We start from the raw sequence: 19,328 nt of genomic DNA on the forward strand, positions 1-19,328 counted from the left end.
AAAGGAAGCTTCATACCTCTTAAAAAATTATTAATCCAAGAAACTTCTTCATGTCACTATTGGTTACATCAGTCCATTTTAAAGCCTTATCATACTTTTTATATGCTTTTTCATTCTGTTGGTGATATCAGTTTGTTTGAGAAGCAACCAACTCAAAAAAGTTGTTACCAAAAATTAATTCTGTTATTTCACTAACACTTTGCAAATTATTACATTCAATAGTTACACCTGACACACCTGTAAAGTCTTCTAATTTTTATGAAATGTTGTCTGCAATCCACTCTTCTGCAGAAGCAAGGGAGCATTCTCCAGCACCATGAGTTTCATTTTCACTTTCCATATCAGAATCAATCACTAAGTTTTTTTGTCTTTTTGTTGGTCTAACATTCACACTGTCTGAATCAGAACTATATTCTGAAGAACCATCATCTTCTGAGACACTAGTATATATGTCACTTGGACAATCAGAGAAAGTATCTGCGTAAAATTCACCGAAAAATTCTTCTTCACTCAAAATCTTGCGATGCATCATTTTTGAAAATTTTATGGTAACAAACTTGTGTTTATAATATACACAAGGTTGGAACAAAAACCTAATGGAGCAAAATGCAAATGGTATCGACAAGTTGTATAATGAACGCTTGATCAATTTTAAGCTCTAACAACTTTGCATGGGGATGTTAATTGTATCACTCTCTAAAAACGTATTGATACGTCTCCAGTCAATAACATTCAGGTAACGGAAGATGTATTAATACATCTCTGGTCAATAATGTGTTAAAGGCAGCAAGAGAAAAACAACTAATCACATACAAGGAAAACCCCATAAGACTCTCAGCTGATTTTTCAGCAGAAACTTTACAGGTCAGAAAGGAATGGCAGGATACATTAAAATGCTGAGAGGAAAAGACTTACCACTTAGCATCTATCCAGCAAGGTTATCATTCAGAATTGAAGGAGAAAGAGTCTCTCTGACAAGCATAAACTAAAAGAGTTCACTACTAAACCAGCCTTACATGAAATGTCAAGGTCTCCTTTAAGCAGAAAAGAAAAGGCAACAACTAGAAATAAGAAAATATATGAGGGACTTCCCTGGTAGTGCAGTGGTTAAGAATCCGCCTGCCAATGCAGGGGACATGGGTTCAAGCCCTGGTCCAGGAAGATCCCACATGCTGCAGAGCAACTAAGCCCGTGTGCCACAACTACTGAGCCCACGCTCTAGAGCCAGCGAGCCACAATCACTGAGCCCATGTGCCACAACTACTGAAGCCCGCACACCTAGAGCCCATGCTTCACAACGAGAAGCCACCGAAATGAGCAGCCCGTGTACCGCAACGAAGAGTAGCCCCCACTCACCGCAACTAGAGAAAGCCCATGTGCAGCAATGAAGACTCAACACAGCAAAAAATAAATTTAAAAAAAATTTTAAAAGATAAAAAAAAAAAAGAAAATACATCAAAGGAAAAATCTCACTGATAAAAGCAAATACATAGTAAAGGCAGTGGATCAGCCACTTAAAAAGCTAGTATGAAAGTTAAAAGACCAGAGAACAGTTGACCCTTAAACAACATGGATCTTAACTGCACTGGTCCACTTACAGTTCTCTTTCACTAAATATGTACAATAATACTACACAGTCCACTGCTGGTTGAATCTGCAGATATGGAACCACAGGTACAGAGAGTCAACTGTAAACTTATATGCACATTTTAGACTGTACAGAGGGTCAGTGTCCCTAACTTCCATGTTGTTAAAGGGTCAAGTGCAGTATAATCAACTATAATTACAAAAAATAGTTAAGGTATACACAAAATAGAGATATAAACTATGAAATAAAATACATAAAATGGGGTACATGTAAAAATGTAGTGCTTTTACAATGCCTTTGAACTTAAGTGACTATCAGCTTAAAATAGACAAATATATATACACAGTTCAATATTTATGAAATTCATGGGAACCACAAACAAAAACTTACAATGGATAGACAACAAATAAAGAGAAACAAATCCAAATGTAACACTAAAGGAATCCATCAAACCACAAGGGAAGAAACCAAGAGAACAAGACAAGAACAGAGAAGAACTACAAAAACAACCAGAAAAAAATTAACAAAATGTCAAAAAGCACATACCTATCAAAAATTACTTTAAAGGTAAATGGACTAAATGCACCAACCAAAAGACTTACAGTGGCTGAATGGATAAAAAAAATAAGACCTATCTATATGCTGCCTACAAGAGACTCAAGTCAGATCTAAAGATACACATAGACTGAAAGTGAAGGGATGGAAAAAGATATTTCATGCAAATGTGAAAGAAAAGAAAGCTAGGACATTACTCATATCAGACAAAATAAACTTTAAAACAAAGATCATATCAAAAGGCAAAGAAGGGCATTACATAATGATAAAGGGGTCAATCCAACAAGAGAATATAACATTTGCAAACATTTATACACCCAACATAGGAGTACCTAAATATATAAAGCAAATATTAATAGAAATAAAGGGAAAAATTGACAATAACACAATAATACTAGGGGACATTACACCCTACTTACATCAATGGACAGATCATATCAACAAGGAAACACTGGCCTTAAATGACACATTAGACCAGATAGAATTAATAGAGAGAGAACAGTCCATCCAAAAGCAGCAAAATACATTATTTTCAAGTGCATATTGAACATACTCCAGGACAGATCTCATGCTAGGCTACAAAACATGGCTTGATAAATTTAAGACTGAAATAATTTCAAGTGCTTTTTTCACCAAAACAGTATGAAACTAGAAATCAACTACAAGAAAACTAGAAAAAACACAAACATGTGGAGACTAAACAACATGCTACTAAACAACAAATGAGTCAACAAAGAAATCAAAGAGGAAATCAAAAATACCTGAAGACAAATGAAAATGGAAACACATCTATGGGACATAGCAAAAGCAGTTCTAAGAGGAAGTTCATAGTGATACAGCCCTACCCCAAGAAACAAGAAAAATCTCAAGCAATCTAAAAGTAGATTTAAAAAAAAAACAGGGCTTCCCTGGTGGTGCAGTGGTTGAGAGTCCGCCTGCCGATGCAGGGGACACGGGTTCGTGCCCTGGTCCGGGAAGATCCCACATGCCGTGGAGCAGCTGGGCCCGTGAGCCATGGCCGCTGAGCCTGCGCGTCCGGAGCCTGTGCTCCACAACGGGAGAGGCCACAACAGTGAGAGGCCCGTGTACCGCATTAAAAAAAAAAAAAAGAAAAAATGAAGAACAAGCAAAGCTCAGTGAGTATAAGGAAGAAATGATAAAGATTAGAGCAGAAATAAATGAAATAGAGACTAAAAAAACAATAGAAAGTACAATGAAACTAAGAGTTGGTTCTTTGAAAGATAAAATCTACAAACTTTTAGCCAGACTCATTAAAAAAAAAAAGAGAGCTCTAATAAAATCAGAAATGAAAGAGGAGAAATAACAACTGACAGCACAGATATACAAAGGACTGATTGTAAGAGAATACTACAAACAATGATATGCCAACAAATTAGACAACCTAAATGGATAAATTCCTAGAAACATACAATCTTCCAAGACTGAGTCATGTAGAAACAGAAAACCTGAATAGATCAATTACTAACAAAACTGAATCAGTAATCAACAAACTCCCAAAGAACAAAACTCCAGGTCCAGATGGCTTCAAAGGTAAATTCTATCAACATTTAAAGAAGAGTTAATATCTATCCTTTTTGAATTATTCCAAAAATTGAAGAGGAAAAAACACTTCCAAACTCATTTAATGAGGACAGCACTACCTTGATACCAAAACCAGGCAAAGATCGTAAGAAACCAAAAATTATAGGCCAATATCCCTGATAAGCATAGATGCAAAAATCCTTAACAAAATATTAGCAAACCAAGTACAATGATACATTAAAAGGATAATACACCATGGTCAAGCACAATTCATTCCAGGGATGCAAGGATGGTTTAACATCCATAAATCAATGTGATACACCACATTAACAAAATGAAGGGTAAAAATCATATGATCATGTCGATAGATGTAGAAAAAGCATTTGACAAAATTTAACATCCATTTATGATAAAAACTCTCAGCAAAGTGGGTATAGAGGGAAAATACCTCAACATAATAAAGGCCCTGCGTGACAAACACACAGCTAACATCATACTCAATGGTGAAAAGCTGAAAGTTTTTCCACTAGGATCAGGAAAAAGAAAATGATACCCACTTTCGTCACTTCTATTCAACATAGTATTGGAAGTCCTAGCCACAGTAATTAGGCAAGAAAATGAAAAGGTATCTAAATTGCAAAGGAAGAAATAAAACTGTCACTATTTGCAGATGACAATACTATATAGAAAGCCCAAAAGATTCCACAAAAAAACTATTAGAACTAATAAATTAATTCAGTAAAATTGGAGGAAACAAAATTAATATACAGAAATCTGTTGGAATATCAGAAAGAGAAATGAAGAAAAAAATCCCATTTACAATTGCATCAAAAAAGAATAAAAAACCTAGGAATAAATTTAACCAAGGAGGTAAAAGACCTGTATTCTGAAAACTATAAGACACTGATGAAAGAAGTTGAAGATGACACAAATAAATGGAAAGATATACCATGCTCATGGATTGGAAGAATCAATATTGTTAAAATGTCCATATTACCCAAAGCAACCTACAGATTCAGTGCAATCCCTATCAAAATACCAATGGTATTTTTCATAGAACGAGACAAATACTCCTAAGATTTGTATGGAACCACAAAAGTTGTCAAATCACCATGGCATTCTTTAGAAAGAAGAACAAAACTGGAGGTATCATGCTCCCAGACTGGAAACTATATTAGAAATCTATAGTAATCAAAACAGTACGATACTGGCACGAAAACAGACACATAGATCAATAGAACAGGAGAGAGAGCCCAGAAATAAATTCATACTCACATGGTCAATTAATCTATGACAAAAGAGGCAAAAATATACAATAGGGAAAAGGCAGTCTCTTCAATAAATGGTGCTGGGAAAACTGGATAGCTACATATAAAAGAATCAAACTGAACCACTTTCTTAAACCATGTACAAAAATAAATGCAAAATGGATTAAAGACTTAAATGTAAGACCTAAAACCATAAAACTCCTAGAAGAAAGTGTAGGCAGTAACCTCTTTGACATCAGTCTTAGCAATATTTTTTTGGATATGTCTCCTCAGGCAAAGGAAACGAAAATAAACACATGGGACTACATCAAACTAAAAAGCTTTTGTACAGCAAAGGAAACCACCAACAAAACAAAAAGGCAACCTATTGAATGAGAGAAGATATTTGCAAACAATATATCTGATAAGGGGTTGATATCCAAAATGTGAAGAACTCATACAACTGGGACTTCTCTGGCAGTCCAGTGGTTAAGACTCCACACTTCCACTGCAGGGGGCCCAGGTTCGATCCCTGGTCAGAGAACTAAGATCCCACATGCAGTGTGGTGTGGCCAAAAAAAAAAAAAACAATCATAAAGAACTCATATAACTCAATATCAAAAATCAAATAAGCCAATTTAAAAATAAGCAGAATACCTGAATAGATATTTTTTCAAAGAAGACATATAGATAGCCAACAGGCACATGAAAAGGTTCTCATCACTAATCATCAGAGTAATGCAAATCAAAACCATGAGATACCACCTCACATCTAACAGAATGGCTATTATCAAAAAGACAAGAAACAGGGCTTCCCTGGTGGCGCAGTGGTTGAGAGTCCGCCTGCCGATGCAGGGGACACGGGTTCGTGCCCTGGTCCGGGAAGATCCCACATGCCGCGGAGCGGCTGGGCCCCTGAGCCATGGCTGCTGAGCCTGCGCTCTGCAACGGGAGAGGCCACAACAGTGAGAGGCCCACGTACCACAAAAAAAAAAGACAAGAAACAAGTGTTGACATGGCTTTGGAGAAAAGGGAACCCTTGTGCACCGTTAGTGGGAATTTAAATTGTTGTAGCCACTATGGAGAACAATATGGAGGTTCTTCAAAAAAATTAAAAATAGAACTACCATATATGATCCAGCAATTCCACTCCTGGGTATTTATCAAAAGAAAACAAAAACACTAATTCAAAAAGACATATGGGGCTTCCCTGGTGGTGCCGTGGTTGAGAGTCCGCCTGCCGATGCAGGGGACACGGGTTCGTGCCCCGGTCTGGGAAGATCCCACATGCCACGGTGCAGCTAGGCCCGTGAGCCATGGCCGCTGAGCCTGCGCGTCGGGAGCCTGTGCTCTACAACGGGAGAGGCCACAACAGTGAGAGGCCCGCATACCACAAAAAAAAAAAAAAAAAAAGATATATGTACCCCAATGTTCTTTGAAGCACTACTTACAACAGCCAAGATATGGAAGTAACCTAAGTGTCCATCAATAGATGAATGGATAGAGAAGATGTGGTATACATATACAATGAAATATTACTCAGCCATAAAAAAGAATGAAATCTTGCATTTGCAACAGCATGGATGGACATGGAGGGTATTATGCTAAGCAAAATAAGTCAGAGAAAAATAATTACTGTATGATTTCACTTATATGTGGAATTTGAAAAACAAATATACAGGGCTTCCCTGGTGGCGCAGTGGTTGAGAGTCCGCCTGCTGATGCAGGGGACATGGGTTCATGCCCCGGTCCGGGAAGATCCCACATGCCGCAGAGCGGCTGGGCCCATGAGCCATGGCCGCTGAGCCTGCGCGTCCGGAGCCTGTGCTCTGCAATGGGAGAGGCCACAACGGTGAGAGGCCCGCGTACCACCAAAAAAACACAAAAACAAATGTACAAACAAAACAAAATAGAAACAGACTTTTTTTTTTTTTGGTGGTACGCAGGCCTCTCACCGTTGCGGCCTGGTCTTATTGTAGTGATCATTATGTATAAAAATATCAAATCAGGCTTTCCTGGTGGCACAGTGTTAAGAATCTGCCTGCCAATGCAGGGGACACGGGTTCGAGCCCTGGTCCGGGAAGATCCCACATATCGTGGAGCAACTAAGCCCGTGAGCCCCAACTACTGAGCCCGTACTCTAGAGTCCGTTAGCCACAACTATTGAAGTCCATGCGCCTACAGCCTGTGCTCCGCGACAAGAGATGCCACTGCAATGAGAAGCCCACACACCACGATGAAGAGCAGCCCCCACTTGTCGCAACTAGAGAAAGCCTGTGTGCAGCAACGAAGACCCAACACAGCCAAAGACAAAAAAATAAAATTAAGAAAAAAAAAATCAAATCACTATGTTGTGAAACTAATAAAATATTTTAAGTTAATTATAACTCAAAATTAAGTTCTATAAAGTAAGAGACATTGTTTTATGCACTGCTAGAATACCAGCACCCAGACTAGGGCTGATACTCAGTATGTATTTGCTAAACGAATGAATAAAACTCAGCTTCTAGCTCCTCAGTCTAGGAACCTCAAGTGTCCAGTATTAGCCTCTAAGTCTCCTAGGAATTAATCAAAGAGAATGGGCTTTAGGTGAATTCCCTGGAGGTCCAGTGGTTAGGACTCAGTGCTCTCACCGCCAAGGGCCCAGGTTCAATCCCTGGCTGGGGAACTAAGATCCCACAAGCCATGCGGCATGGCCAAAAGAAAAAAAAAAAGGGAGAGAATGGGCTTTATTATTAAATGAATTTTGGTGGATAAAGAACACTATACCAAGAAGGTAAGGGAGTTAAAAAGGAGAAAAGTTTCAACTAGGTGGCTCTGAGACTTCTATTTTTCCTTGTCATCCTACTATGTACTTGCTGGAGACAAAGCTAATGGAGAATCACTCTCAAGTCTTATAAACTTTGAACCAAAGGAAAAAAGAAGAAATGGCCTTTACCTGCTGCAAAGAGGTTAAGGTTAGGGTGGGCAGCTAGGACCCAGAAACGATCATGGTCCCTGCGGAAGGTCTGAACCCCAGTCCTAGGAAAGTAAAAGGTACACAAAGAAAAATATTAATTTCCAAGGAAACTTCAGCCTATCACATACAAGAGTATTAAGTGGTAGGCCAGCACACTTGATTAAAAAGCTAAATCAAGGACAGTGAACTGCATATTCTAAATAAAGACAGTCATGATAAATTCTACCAAGGAACAGAAAGAGGACTTCAGGGACTTCCCTGGTGGTCCGGTGGTTAAGATTCCAAACTTCCAGTGCAGGGGATTTGGGTTTGATTCCTGGTCTGGGAATTAAGATCCCACATGCCACGTGCAGCATGACCAAAGAAAAAAAAAAAACAAAAAAAAAAACAAAAGAGGACTTCAAACTGACTCTACTATTTTGGTATTACAACTCGCCCCACTCATCATAATTTTCTACTGTACTGTTTTCATTTAATATTTCTTATTTCTGTAGCTACAGAAGAACCTGCTTAAATTTAGAGGAGAAAAAGAACATACACAGAAATTTCTATTTCATGGAAGATTTGTAAATGTTGGCTAACACTAGGTCCCTTCACGTTTTCATAATATGTTATTTGATTTTTCTACATGCTGAGGATGATGAGAAACAAAAAGTATTCTAATCTAATTTTTAAAAAGAGAGAGTAAGAGAGAGAAAGGAGCTTTCCCCTGGGTTTGGTCACACACCATTGTAACCCCCTTACCGCTTAGACATGTCCCAGACTCTGATACTCTTGTCTTCAGAATTGCTGAGGATCAACTCTTGGCGAGGGTGGAAGACAGCACAAGATACATTGTTGTAATGGCCCCGGCAGGTATCAACTTCCCATGCCTTTGATTCTGAAGGACAAAGAAGAATTAGGTCACTACAACTCCCTACTACTTTAAGTTTGGGATTTCAAATTATGACATCCTCTAACCAAATGCTAGGTATTACTACAAAATGTTAAGTTACCAACTCCTTTCTAATAGGGCAATTTTCTTCATTTAAGACTCTGAATCTTTACATATTTCTTTGTTATTTCATTCTCACCCTCTTATCAATTATAACACCTCTTCTCTGTCATTCTTTATCTCCTTACCCTGCTCTGTCACTAGCTGCCACTATAGAATAAATGGACTCTTCATGGGGCAGGAATGTTATCTGGTTCAGTCATCACTGTTATCTTCAGAACCCTGAACAATGGTTAGTACAAAGTAGGTACTCAATAAATATTTGTTGAATAAATGAATTCTTATTTTTAATTATGTTCACACTCCTCAAAATCAGGATGCCATCAAAGGAAAAAAAGGGAATAAGGCAATTGTCATGCTCCCAGGATTAGCTTAACAACCTAAGGTAGGAAAATGGGTCACTAAGTCTGGAAAACCTGGCTACTTCACCTTGCTGGCCAGCAGCCAATATTTTAGGTATGGTGATACTGTCACTGGTTCACTCACCGTTCATGCGCCAGATCTTCACTTGACGGTCATCTGCCCCAGATACAATGAGGGGCATAGTGGGGTGGAAGGCAGCCCAGTTAACTCCACGATCATGACCCTGTACAAAAAAGGTGGTTCTTCTAAACTAAAAAAGTCGTTCTTCTTTATATCTGTTACTCAAAGCAAACCAATGGACCATGCTAGTGGTTATAAACGATGTCTCTGATTTTTACTCTTCATGTGAAAAGACTCAAGGGACTGCTGCTCTAAGATCTGACCATGAGAATTACTATATCAATCTATCTAATATTATTCCCAAATTCTCATGGGAATTCCCAAATCCTTCTACTCCCAAATTCAGCTTCATTTGCATTTGGGATATGCTACCTTGTTTTGTTACTTGTCTACTTATATTTTATTTCTCCAACTAGTTATTAGCATCTCAAGAATAAAGCCAATTTTATAACTTAATGAAGAAATTCTCAAAGTGTGCTCAAGAAACTCTTAGATGAGCTCCAAGAACCTTTCAGGAAATCTGCAAGGTCTAAAACGATTTTCGTAATAACACCAAAACATTATTTGCCCCTTTCACTCTTATTCTCTCATGACTGCAGAGTTTTCCAGAGGTTACATGACATGTGATGATGTCACTGCTTTGGTGGCTAAAAGACTTTATCCTTATATAGTCCATGTTTTAAGAGTTCTTGGTTTTAATTTCAAATATGATAAAAATTGAGATATGCACATAAACAAAAACTCTCCGGGGTCCTAAATAACTTTTAAGTGTATAAAAAGGTCCTCAGACCAAAAAGTTTAAGAACTGCTGATTTTAAGATATCTTTTACCCTATTTGTAAGTTTATACTCTGTATCATAACAGAATCACAGATAAGGTAGTTTCGAATTAGCAGTATTTTTGAGAGGTACCATTCTGCGGTGAAAAGCAGCTTGGTTTGGAGTCAGATAGATCCAAGTTCAAAGCCTAGTTCTTCAACTTAGTAGACTTGTGTAGACTTTGGTAAACCACTTAATTTCCGTAAATCTCAATTTTTTCATCTGCAAAATGAGGTTAATAATATCTCTACCAGTAGATCGCTGTAAGGATTATTTTTTAAAATCTAGTTTGTTTCCCTTATGCTTTTCTATTTTCCCACCATGCATGCAAGTTATTTACACATGGTTGGTTCTCAATAACTTTGATGAACTATCCTCCCCTTCCCCTTCAAGAGGCTTGACAATGGGCTCTGCTTTGGGATGGTGATGGAGCTTATGCCAGCTTTCATGTTTACAAGGTAACATGACTCTCCCTCAGGTAGCACATAAGCTTCATTTCTCTGTTGGCTCACCCACTATTCTATTTTCAGTGCCTCAAATAGTGCCTGGCACTCAGTAAACCCTGCATAAGTCTTTGTTGAAGGAATGAATAAATGAACGGCACATTGTCACTGTTTCCCTGAGAGATAAGTACCTCCAGTACATGCTTCACCACTGCATCCGTAGTTCCAAACAGATCAACCCCAGTTATTCCTCTCACATCCGACTCCACTGCACCAGGAGACAAGTTTTTTTTCCTTAGACCTTTGAAGGGGTAAGGAGTGGGATGAAAAATGTAAACATAATGTTACCAAAAAGAGCACAGTGACAGAAATGCAGAAAGGTACAGTGATAGACTAACATTAAGGAAAAAGAAGGGAAAAAGAAATTTAGAGAGACTAAAGAAAGATGCAAGAGCTTCTATCTATCTCTTTCTGAAACCGTTCGAGGGACTTCCCTGGAGGTCCAGTGGTTAAGACTCCACGTTCCCACTGCAGGGGGCACGGGTTCAATCCCTGATTGGGGAACTAAGATCCTACGTGCCGTGCGGTGCAGCCAAAACAAACAAACAAAAAACAAACAAAAAAAACCTGTTCAAAATAGTGAAGTACATTCACTATCTTCTCTTCTCCTCCCTTAACAGACCCATTACTAGGACTTCTTCCCAGAGGAGGACAATCCAAACTTCTGACATAGCTAATTTCTTCAACAAACCTCATCTCAAGAGCTGTCTACTTAAGATAACACCCATTTCCATTCTTCAATATTCTTGAAATTTGGTCTCAAATGGTAAACAGTCAATTTCTACTTTCAACTTCATGAAATCTATAGCAACTTTTCTTCTATCATCTCAAAAAATTTTAAAAGAAAAGTCATTTGGGGAGGACGCAGCTCAGTGTTTCTCAAACTAGAAGCTTCTAGGCAACTCATGAGGAAGTTCCAAAGGAGTTAAGGAAACTAAAACTATCAAATATAAAACAGCTTATTTGGTGGATGATATTGTAAAACTACAAATTGTGCAAAAAGTGTACTCATATCTTCTTCTTGACTCTTGAGCATGGGACAAAAATTATTAAAACTGTCATATCCCTTTAAACACTTGCTCAAAAGACTGGTTATAGATCTGAATATATGTATCTTGCTATTAAAACTTTTGGAGACTAAAGGGAGAAATCAGCCCATAATTCAAAAACAACAGAAAAGGACTTCCCTGGTGGCGTAGTAGTTAAGAATCCGTCTGCCTATATGTATACATATAACAGATTCACTTTGTTATACAGTAGAAACTAACACAACATTGTAAAGTAATTATACTCCATAAAGATGTTAAAAGAAAATTAAAAGTAAAAAAAAGAATCAGCCTGCCAATGCAGGGGACACAGGTTTGATCCCTGGTCCAGGAGGATCCCACATGCTGCGGAGCAACTAAGCCCATGTGCCACAACTACTGAGCCCGTGTGCCACAACTACTGAAGCCCGTGTGCCTAGAGCCCGTGCCCTGCAATGAGAAGCCACTGCAATGAGAAGCCCGTGCACTGCAACGAAGAGTAGCTCCCACTTGCTGCAACTAGAGAAAGCCCACACACAGCAACAAAGACCCAACGCAGCCAAAAATAAATAGATAGATAGAAGGATAGGAAGAAACCAGACGAAACAAAACAAAAAAGACACCAAGATAAGGAGAGTCTTATTTGTATAGGGCCCACATTTATGGCTCAACCACAACCTGTCTTTAAAATTTGATATTTTGTGCTATAGTCAGAACCAAAATTACGGTAACACTACTACCTTACAGGTGAAAAGCACTTTGTGTTTTCAAAGCTGATCTGGGTAACGACGCTTCGAGGTAGGCAAGCAGGGATAATTATACCAGCTTACAGAGAGAAAATAGGATTGGGACTAAAATCCTATCTTTTGGAGTATTTGGGGGTGGGGGGAGAGGAAGATGAAACTACCTGGCACTTATAAAGTAAAAAGGACAAATATCTGTAATGGGGGGAAATAAAAGCTATCACTTAAAATAAAACCTACATAGTTTTAAGCCTAAATTTTGGCACCTGTAAGAAAATACAAAAACTTAAGTTCAATGATTGTATTTATCTCCATTGTTTTAAAATTACAATGTATCTCTTCTAGTACAATGGCACCTAAACATCAGCATTAGAGAAGCAAGTGCCTAAAAGGACATGACAGTTTTAATTATCTTGTACTCTGTCCATGATAAGCATTTAGCCAACAGGTAGAAAGAAATAAAACCAATGCTTTAAAAAAAATTCATTCTCCTAAGGTTTCAAAAATACATCATCATAGGGATGTCTCCTTTCACTTATTTCATTTATCCCTTTAATGGGATCTGTCAACTTTTTAATGAGTCTGGTGCAGGAAACAGATTCAAAGGAAGATACAAAGACAGACAGCTGCGAGGAACTTCACCTCCAATAAGCTTCAACAAACACATTAAAAGGAAAGCTGTATGACAGAATGGAAGCCTTTGTTGCACTTGCTTGTAATGATCCAGGAAAAGGGGAAGAGCAAAAACAGAGAGATGAATAGTGACAGGCAGTGAAGATACTTAGAGAAGAAATATTTGAGCCTTCGACAAGCTACTCACTAGGACTGAACGACAGATGGAAAATTTCTACAGCAGCTACTCAGATCCAGAGGGAGGGGAGGACACACTCAGAATGGACCAGTTTGACGCACACTTCCCAGTGGGAACCAGGGGAAGTAGTAAAAAGAGAGGGATGAGGACAGGATTTGGCAGCAAATTAATACTTTTTTAGTAGTCATTTCAAAGATTAAGGCTGAATTATATGGGCTTGACATGCAAAAGTATAAGCACATTAAAATAATTTCACTGTCAGTTTACCTGGAAGCTCAAGCTAAAAAAGTAACCTATCTTTTAAATCTAGGTTGTAAATATATTCCCTTTTAAGCAAATATTTTTTGCCAGGCTAATACAAAAGATCAAGTTAAGCTAAGCCCTGTGGGTTAATCCTAATGGGAGGGGTATCAAGAAGACAGGTTTTCCTTTAAGACCTCTGTTTTCTTATTATTTACTTAGTTCAGAGAGTGTCCCCCTTCAAAGAGAGTCACTCAGAAAGATTAGAATTTTCACCAGTCCTCTAAATTTGAGGGGTTTTGTTCTCTGACTCAGAACTAACTTTTTCCCTCCTGGAAACACTGGAAATATTAACTCTGGTTCCTAACAGAGCTGACTGCTAATTTCTCTTCCTGTGTTCAGATTTATTTGAACCCAGGCAAAATAACTCTGCTAAAAAGAGTATGCTGACTTCCAGAAAAGGAAAGAATGCGTAAGTCTAACCAAAAGCTCCTTCCACTTGGTAAAATACCAAAGCATCTCCTTCCACTCTGGTTAAAGGGTTACTGGAAATCAAGAGAGTCGTGAATACAGAAAAACACTTAGAATGGTAAAGAGAGAATTAACATTAGTAACATTAGCATAAAATTTCAGTATCACATATGCTAGGTATAGCAATTGTAATGTTATTATATAGTAATCCATGCACTTCACACATTCAAGAGCAAGCATAAACCCAATGGGGTCAGACCCTCTCCCTCTCTTCTCTGATTTTTAGGGCCTTTGATTCTGATGCAAATATGTTTTCCTACAAAAGCGAAGAAAAGGATTTCTTGCCTTGGGCATTTCATGATGACCAAAGAGAATCCATTCACCTAAGTGCCCCAAATTGCTTTAGCTAGGCCACAGGGAACCTGCTCTGCCAGAATCAGGTGGCATAAACAGTACTCTTAAGAGTGGAGCAGTATAAGGCCCCTCCAACCCGATGCACTATGAAAGAATTAAGCCCCAGTGGCCAAACCACCAGTCTATGCATGTAACAAATGAACTTCTCTATGATCTAGAATGGCATTACCTGTATACCATTCTTAGAAGAACTGAGAAAACAGTCACTCAAAGTGTTTGAGTAGCACATAATTCTTCCACAGATCCCCAGTTGGGAAAGGCTATTCTAAGTAATTGCCCCTGATCAGCTGGAACAGCATGACCTGGGATCCAACCCCATCAGGCTCCCATATCCTGAGACAGAGAGGGTGCTTTGAATGCGTGCACAGTGAAAAACCATGGAAAGCCATAGCTAGGTTACTGCGGGAGTGAAGAGTAAGCTCCCTGGTACTAGCAGTGAGGAGAGGACACAGGCTCACAGTGCCTGTACCTAACACCTTCTGCTGGCATGGCTGGTCACATCTGGGTGTACTTCAAAAAGCCTAGCCAGTCTGACGAAAAACTGCAATGGCAAAAGCCCTAGCAGAAGAGAGGACAACTGCCCTATCTCCAAGACAGTCTTGTTTATACCACTCCCTCCTAATTCTGAACCTTTGAAACTGCAAACACAGCATGATGCAGAGGTTCTACTTCCAACTGTCCTCATCTTCCCCTTGGCTTGTCTCTATACTACATGAATCTTAAACACCTGCTATTATAACATTTCAAATGCTACACCCAGGAATCCAAATTGTCTATCTTGCTTGTTAAAACAGCAAGTATTATACTGCCCCAGCCCATCATGCCACAAGGGAGTTGGGAAAAGTTATCAACTTTCTTTATTACCACAAAGAACCAGGCAAGGACCTATGAGGAGTCCTTCCTTTTACAGAATGAAAACAGTGTTCTGTGGTCTAGTCATGGACCTTTTAGAGAATCCAATCTCTAAGAATTTCTAAGGCAACAAACAACTAGAAACAATTCAGGAAGTGATAAGTAAATTTAACTGGGCAGAGAACCATAGCGTTTAGAATTTCATTTCCCTATTCCATTTCTCAACAAAGCACTTCCATTTTTCCAGCATGTCAATCTCATAGGTACAGTCCTTCCTCTGCATTTAAATTCTCAGTTCTCCTCTATAAAGCACTAAAAATTTAAATCCTTATCCCAAAATCAAGACACTGTATACAAACTGTGAAAGGAGGGATTATGACAACACTCCAAAATCTACAAGTTATTTTTCATCCTAGAAGTCTGCCAGTTAAAAGGTTTTCTGGACGTGAAAATCCCTCGTCCAACCCTCATGCTCCTTACACTAGAAGATATATAATAGAAGGATTTTCCTATTTCTAAATGAAGCCACAGGATCCAAGAGCCCTGCTTCCCTGCACTAATCTACTCCCAAAATTTATTTTTGTCAAAGATTTTTTTTATTTTAGTGGAAAGCTCGATTCTTAATCAAATACTCCCTAAAACTGAACTAAAAGGTGAAATTTTCTTCAACGTAAAATGAATTTTCTAGAGCAGCCACTTTTCTTAGAATACCTCTAACACGAAGAACCGTCAAAGCAGATTTAATACCCTCAAAATCAAAGACACTATTACATGAGAACAGAATATTCTAAGTTTTCCTGTTCTAAGCCAACTACCCTCACTATTTTAAGCAATTGCAGTTTTGCGCCAGACACCACTAGGTTGTCCCCTGAACTTGGGCAGCTCACCAGAAATATCCCAAACGCGCACAGTCTGGTCCAGGCTGGCTGATACAACCAGGTCTTCTGAGGGGTGGAACTGAGCACACATTACATAATGATTGTGCCCCGTTAACACACTGCAAGAGGAAAAAAGAAAGACAATACCAAATTAGAGGCAGGAATCTACAGATTCCTACATGCTAAATACCATGTTCCATATTGAGCAGATGCAGGTCCAATTATACTTTTTTGGAGGCAAAGGCAAGTCATCCTAACAATTCTGAACTAATAATAATAAGCAAGGTCAGCTGTTCCAAGAGTGGCTCTCTTCTTGCCTGTAGTGTTTTAGTATCTACATATTACTAACTTCAGGAGAACTGAGACTGTACAGCTTTCCTCTCAGATTAAAGATGCATTAAAATACTAAAATAAATGATATCTTAGTAATTCATACTGGAAGCTATGTTAGATTTTAGTGGGGTATCCCTCTTAAAGGCCATAACTTTAAATGGTCCTTACATACTTATGGAAAGCTCTACACCCAAATACAAAGCAGGACAGAAGTCTAGATCTTGACTCAGGTTTCACGGGAACAGAACTGAAAACCAGCCAAAAATTTTGTTCTAAAAGCCTAGCTATATGACCTCCTTTGCCTGGTAAGAAATGACCAGTAAATCCAGGTTCATATATTACTAATGAGATTGCTTCTGTATTTATCATTTTATACACAAGAGTGTCTAACAAATATAATCAGTAATTAATCAGCGGACATAACCCATTAGTGAAGGGAGATGATTATTCTGAAGAGAAGCTGATTATGAAAATACTAGGAAATGAAAGTTTTTTGAGCTGTCTCCTGCTTTACCAGACACAGGTCCTAGATTGCCAGTTCCACACTCGGATGGTCTGATCATCTGAAGCACTCAGAATCCAAGGATATTCCTGAAAAATATTCCAGACAAAGGGTTTGAACATGAAACAAATGTGTTCTTCCAGGCTGCTGTAACCCATTTCTCTCTTTGGAGGAAATATTCCGTTGCCTAACGTCTCAGCTAGTTTCTAAGCGATTTTGACTTATCAGGCTAGTTATCTATTCCTCCTTACCATTCTACCAGCTTTTCCCAGCTTCGGCACTTTCAGCTATAAGGTTTAAGAGTGGAAGCCAGACATAATAGGTTCTCAGAGGCAAATAGTATAAAACATATTTACATTTACTTTTACATATGTGCATATGTATATATGATTTATATTTATAAATAATCTTGTAAATTAAGATCTTGTGAAAGGATTTCTTCTCTTTAACCCTAAGATTATAATATTGTTTGTTTTTTAATAAATTTATTTATTTATTATTATTTAAAAAAATTTTTGGCTGTGTTGGGTCTTCCTTGTGGTGCGCGGGCTTCTCATTATGGTGGCTTCTCTTGTTGCGGGGCATGGACTCCAGGCACGCAGGCTTCAGTAGCTGTGGCTCTCGGGCTCTAGAGCACAGGCTCAGTAGTTGTGGCACATGGGCTTTAGTTGCTCCACGGCATGTGGGATCTTCCCGGACCAGGGCTCAAACCCGTATCCCCTGTATTGGCAGGCAGATTCTTAACCACTGCACCACCAGGGAAGCCCCTGGAATACTGTTTTAAAGTCTGACTTCTCCCTGTCAGACCATCCAGTCTCAAAAAATTCCCAAGTCTCAGTAAACAAAGCAGAAAGTAACGTGTAAAAACAATTCAGCCCTTTTAGAGTCTTCAAGCTTTTTAAGAAAAGGAAGTATTTCTTAGTCACAGTTGTATCTCCAGTGTTCAGCAACGAACTTAATAAGCACAAGGTACACATATACTTATTAAACTGAAAAAATAAAAGGAAATAAGCTTTTCATAACTTTCCAGCTGAATGGCAACTTGTTCTAGGCAAGAGCCTTCAGCAAGCCCTGAATGGCAATGACGATTAGTTCCTTCTGAGTAAATTATCTTATTGAATGGCCCTCATTCTCAAATGTTTCAGCTATAATTTTAGCATTCATCGTCTCCTATTCTATCCTAAAATTTTTTTAATTTTAAAAAAGGAAATAAAGTATTATTAGCCAGGAATTTATTGCTTATTTCATTATATTCTTTCTTACTTAATTCAAGAGACTTAGTTTACTCAGAGTCAAGGAATAGTAGAATTCTAATAGCATATAATTATAGAGAAATCCAGTCAGGTTGGGACTAGATTAAAAGGTTGGGAGTCTCTAATCTGTAACTCAGTATCTGTCTACTGTGATACCTAACAGATCAAGAAAGGTAGTAAGCTTGGCTAAAGGAATAGCCTCTACCAGACCCTAAAATCCTAGGATAAAAGCACAGGATTGTTAATGTTTCAAAACATTTGTTAACTCATCAAAATGGCATCTTACCTTGACCTTCCTCTAGACACACTATTTAATAATACCCTACATGTGATTAGCCTGCAAACTTTTGTGTGCTAGCTCAGCAAACCTAAAATCAAATCTCTGCTTTTCCCTACAGAGAATCAATGCCTTCCTCATAAAGCCCACTGAATCCAATTAAATTCAATTCAAATACAACCCTGAGTGCTTCCTCTTGAAGAAGGAAACAAAGCAGAAAGGTCAACACCTCACAGATCCTAGAAGAACAAATAACATAATTCTGTTATCAAAGCATGGATGCTTGAGGAGCAAGTAGAAGATTCCTACAGGGAAACTGAAGAATGCTCTAAAACAAGAGCCACAATGGCTACTTACATGATGAAAAAACGTAGTGCGGATGTAGTCTAAGTGCCCAAGCAATGTGAAGAGACAGCGCCGAAGCTTGTAATTCCAAACCTGCGAAGAGAAAAATTCAACTAAGGATTAGGACATAAGGTCTTGCACCTCTATAAGGCCCAGGTTTCTCAATAAACAAGTTTGGATTTATATTTTGTCATTTTTAAATAGGTAAGAATCTTGATAGGGAATCTTGTTTAAGGTTTGAGGGGAAAAGACCATGAATGAAAATATAAGTCAGCTAAACAAAATGTGGGGAGGGAAAAAGGGCAAGGCTAGGGAAACCTAAAGATAAAATTATGGAAAGGTTTTTCTTTTTTTCTGGTAAGAAACCATCTGTATTTGATAACGTAAGACAAGATGCTTATCTAAGGCTCAACTTGAAATTCTTCTTTCTACTGCATTATTGTGTTCTTCGCTTGAATACAGATCCCTTACTTAGTGCTTACCTATCACCTTAGC

At 38.4% G+C, this 19,328-nt stretch overlaps 1 protein-coding gene across 2 annotated transcripts in view; it reads right to left on the reverse strand.

The window, feature by feature from the left end:
• Window positions 1-19,328, reverse strand: part of COPA (coat protein complex I subunit alpha) — a 50,620-nt gene that overhangs the window by 24,389 nt on the left and 6,903 nt on the right. For both annotated transcript variants that reach the window (XM_027095319.1, XM_027095318.1), the window contains exons 4-10: window positions 18,846-18,926; window positions 16,971-17,047; window positions 16,133-16,242; window positions 10,821-10,930; window positions 9,372-9,471; window positions 8,636-8,771; window positions 7,871-7,953 (exon numbers count right to left, since the gene is read on the reverse strand). In XM_027095319.1, coding sequence (XP_026951120.1) covers window positions 7,871-7,953; window positions 8,636-8,771; window positions 9,372-9,471; window positions 10,821-10,930; window positions 16,133-16,242; window positions 16,971-17,047; window positions 18,846-18,926 — 697 coding nt within the window. The remainder of the gene's footprint in view (window positions 1-7,870; window positions 7,954-8,635; window positions 8,772-9,371; window positions 9,472-10,820; window positions 10,931-16,132; window positions 16,243-16,970; window positions 17,048-18,845; window positions 18,927-19,328) is intronic.

Source organism: Aethalodelphis obliquidens, unplaced genomic scaffold, assembly GCF_003676395.1.
Source record: "Aethalodelphis obliquidens isolate GAN/ISIS:26980383/991018 unplaced genomic scaffold, ASM367639v1 scaffold90, whole genome shotgun sequence".
NCBI lineage: Eukaryota > Metazoa > Chordata > Mammalia > Artiodactyla > Delphinidae > Aethalodelphis > Aethalodelphis obliquidens.